General features: G+C 48.1%; 1 protein-coding gene across 1 annotated transcript; it reads left to right on the top strand.

Annotated features, from left to right (window-relative positions):
• The first annotated feature begins 613 nt into the window (after nucleotides 1-613).
• Nucleotides 614-3365, top strand: LOC124655520. Its single transcript, XM_047194394.1, has 3 exons — nucleotides 614-1109; nucleotides 1211-3274; nucleotides 3305-3365. The coding sequence occupies exons 2-3, from the start codon at nucleotides 1222-1224 to the stop codon at nucleotides 3310-3312; spliced, it is 2061 nt and encodes a 686-aa protein (XP_047050350.1). The 5' UTR covers nucleotides 614-1109; nucleotides 1211-1221; the 3' UTR covers nucleotides 3313-3365.
• Nucleotides 3366-4129: the final 764 nt, after the last annotated feature.

The following is a 4129-nucleotide window of genomic DNA, read 5'->3' as shown; positions in this document are numbered from 1 at the left end:
AAAGCTCGCAGAAATCAGACAAGACAAATGCTGGAGTAACCATTGCTTGCTTCAAATTTGATATGTCTTCATGGTTGATAAGATCTGCCGGGGCGAATAGCCTATTTGGAGAGATATGATCTGTCAGTTACAACCACCCACCGTCACTAAAATGGAACAAAGGAGTAGGCACATGTTTCCTAATCGCCCCTGATTCCTTCCAGATTTAGTATTGAGAAGCTACCAAATGATGCGTTAATCTGTAACATGGGTTGATGGATTGGAAGCACAACCTATAGCGTGTTCTTGGTTTATCCAATGGAGATTGCACACTTGCACATCCTCAACAATAACCAAGGCTTGTAACAATTATATATGACGATGTCGCGTCTTTTTCATGGGAAACTTCCTGTTTCTTTACTTGGGCACCTTACCGAAACTAGCTAGAGCTAGTAATTATTTGTCTGTGAGTCGAGTATCCAGACTCCTCTTTAGTCCCTAATTTTTGGACTATGGGGACTGTTTGGGAGGTGCCTAGGCCGACTGCGAGCACATAATGAGGGGCCGCCGACTCCGACATGGTAGATATGCTGCTCTATGACTTCTTCGTGCTTTCGGTTTCGATTTTGAACATATTTTAAACCTCTGAATTCTGCGGTTATTGTAGTTCGAACCCTGGCGGTGCTAACATGCTCTGGGACTATAGTATTTCGTGCGTTTGATCGATTGACATATACTAGTAGTCTACATGGTTTCAACATTAACAAACTCTCGTGAGAGTTATAATGTGATGATGCAGTATTCCTCAATCCTTCTTATCATCACCGACATGTTATTTGATCAGCAGCATGATGGAACTCGCAAGTAGGCACATGTTTGAGACTGTATTTATCCACCTAATCCCCCTTATTCATTCCAGATTTAGTACTAGCAGGCTACCAAATGATGAGCTGGTCTGGCAGCTAGTTGGCACTCCTTGTTTGCTAGCACCTGCAGCATGAAAATCAGAATCGTATGTTGTTGAGTCAACAGTGTACTAGTACTTGATCAGTTGCTCTGTACTTATACTCCAGCTAGCAGTGTCACTTGTACTCTGCAGTGGAAGTGATCAACTCGCTCGACGTTGGAAGGTATCACAATCCATGTACTTTACAATCTCCTAGCTTATCAACATATGCAATTAGGCTGCGCCGTTAATTTGTTTATCTGTCATTACCAATTTTACTTGCAGTTGTCACGACAATGGCTGGAGGGCCGATGGACGTCTGGAATGAGTGGGCGACGCAGATCCTGGTACTCTTGGGCCTCACCCTCCAGATTGTCCTCCATGTTTCCGCCAAGGTTCGTCAGCGTGAAGCAAGCTCAGTTCTGTTGAGGCTCCTCCTCTGGCTGGCATACCAGCTGGCTGACTCGACCGCGACATATGCCGTCGGCCAGCTCTTCTTCAGCAGTACATCGCGCGACCACCACCTCGTCGCCTTCTGGGCGCCATTTCTCCTGCTGCACCTCGGTGGCCCGGACAACATCACAGCGTACGCTCTCGAGGACAGTAAGCTCTGGAAGCGCCACCTTCTTAGCCTTGTGGTGCAGGTCCTGGGAGCTGGATATGTCATGTACAAGCATATCGTCGGCAGCGGTATCTTGCTCATGCTAGCTGCCATATTGATGGCAGTCATCGGTGTTGCAAAGTATGGGGAGAGGACATGTGCGCTGTGGTGCGCCAACTTCAGCACTCTCCAAAGCTCTCTCAAGCTGATGGCACGTGAGAAACATCACCAACATTTTCATGCCGAGCATCAAGACCAGTACACAGACTTTGATGATGTTGATGACGAGCTCCTTCTGCAGTATGCTCACTCCCTGTTTCATATCTGCAAGCGTGGGATAGTTGATTCTGTGATCGATGGAGATCCAGACAGCCCGAGCGAGGAAGATTCTGCGACCAAGGAAATAATCTGGAGCCTTAGGGATGACCGTGCACGCATTTGGACGGTGATGGAGATGGAGCTGTCCCTTATGTATGACATCCTGTACACCAAGGCAAGCGTGATCCACTCTTGGTTTGGCTACTGCATTCGTGTCGTCTCGCCTCTTGCCATCGTCGCCTCTCTTGTGCTGTTCCAGCTGAACAGCAAAGATGGTTACAGCCGAGTCGACGTTGCCATTACCTACACCTTATTGGGTGGCGCCTTAGTCCTGGAGACGAGATCGCTCCTAGCTGCACTAGGGTCGAGCTGGGCGCTTGCATTCTTGTGTGGCACACGATGGAATTGGCTTCAGCATGCAGCTCTGTGCACTGGAAGGTGGCATCGTCTTCGCCGCGCACTTGTTTCTCTCCGCCGGTCTCCACCTGGCAAGATGATCATGGCTGGAAGCTCGAGAAGGTGGCCAGGCACCATAGGGCAGCACAACATGCTGCGGTTTCGCACTGGACAGCTGGATCCCACGAGTCGCTGGCTAGGAGATATTTCCAAGATGCTGGGACTCCGCGAGTGGTGGGACAGGAGGTGCTACTCGTGGACCATCATAATCCCGGAGAAGGTCAAAGAGCGTGCGCAGTGGGTTTCATCACATGATATAAACACAATGGGCTTGTTCAGGCATAGGTGGGATGAATCAGCACTTCATGAAAAGAGGTACCCTGGGCTCTACGAGCAGTTGAAGACATATCTTGGGGTTGACTTCCATGAGAGCATCATCATCTGGCACATTGCCACCGACTTGATCCTCGCTGAGAGGAAGCAAAGGGGGCATGATTCAGCTGATCCCCGCGTGGAGGTTGTCAGGACACTTTCCAACTACATGATGTTCCTCCTGGTGGACCGCCCGTACATGCTACCAGGCCTTCCTCAAAACTGGCTGTACAAGCAAACCTGCAAAAATCTGGACAGGATATGCAAAAAACACCTCGTCCACCCTCGCGGCAACAGTTTCTGCACCATGCTGGAGAAGTTGTTCCGACCACACCATCACTCTGGCTTGGAATCTTCTGAGCTTGAGGAGAAGCTCGCAGACATCATACTGAATGAGCTGCAGGAGAAGAAAACCTCGGACTCCGAAAATCCTCGGCTCATGTATGCACGCAAAATTGCTGCTCTACTGCTTTTTGATGAGAACGATGAGCTGCGCGTGCTGCTAGATTTGTGGACCAACTTCCTAGCCTATGCAGCCAACCGGTGCAGCAGAGAGTCACATGCCAGGAAGCTTAGCAGCGGCGGTGAGTTCACGACCGTCCTGTGGCTTTTGATAGAGCACCTTTCCCAAGTAAAAGGAGGTGCAAAACAGGGGCAGAGCCGTGTATAATTCATTTTTTTTTGTTGAGAAAGTGTATAATTCATTTTAGTAGTTCATGTCACCCACCGATAATGTATATCTTTTATTTGGCACCTCCCACTCTCGTCCCCGTTTTCATTGACAATTATCCCACATAAGCTCTGTCCCTTGGTGAAATGACACACCGGGAATGCTCTAATGTGCGGAGGAAACTCCCAGCAGTCCTAGTGGTACGTGCTATACTCAGGAATTTTTACTATTCCATTTGATACTACCCAGTTCTGACCACAGCTAGGCTCTTGCAAAAGACTACCCTAGTCCTGAATGTGCTGGATCTTCACTGTTAAATCCTTACCATGAGCAAAACTATGTGAGCATAGCAGCTCAAGCCCACTAGTCCTGAATTAGCATCTAGCTGCTTACCTAGGAAAATTCAACATCAGATTTTAACACGGTTCTGCTTTGTGCAAACTATCTGGATCACTCGGAATCAACTACTATGAGTTATGTTATGGATGCTTGTTTGTTTCCATTTAAAATGCCACTCCCTGGAAGATGAAAGTGTCAGCGGCTAGTTTGACAGGTGCAACAACCTCCTCACCATTTAAAGTTGGATTGAATAAAGTGCTGCAGCACGTAGCTGGCTATTAGGCTATATATGACACTCCTAGCTAGTGATTGATCCATAGATGAAGAGAAGAAGATCAAAATGCATTGTGATGAGCTTTGCTGAGTTGCTAAGGGTAAGAGAGTGCAAACTACATACATGGGTATGGGAGGCGTCGGTAAAATGCTGGCTATGCATGCCAAGTATTGCAGATGGACCTAGATATCCAAAACACCAAGTTCGAGGGGTCGGACCTAGATATCCAAAACA

The sequence above is a fragment of the Lolium rigidum genome, chromosome 5 (assembly GCF_022539505.1).
Source record: "Lolium rigidum isolate FL_2022 chromosome 5, APGP_CSIRO_Lrig_0.1, whole genome shotgun sequence".
In the NCBI taxonomy this organism is placed as follows: Eukaryota; Viridiplantae; Streptophyta; class Magnoliopsida; order Poales; family Poaceae; genus Lolium; species Lolium rigidum.
This window is presented reverse-complemented; position numbering and strand designations above follow the sequence as displayed.

Excerpts from the sequence above, each read along its gene's own strand:
- LOC124655520 (XM_047194394.1), top strand. The coding sequence starts at position 1,222 with ATGGCTGGAGGGCCGATGGACGTCTGGAATGAGTGGGCGACGCAGATC.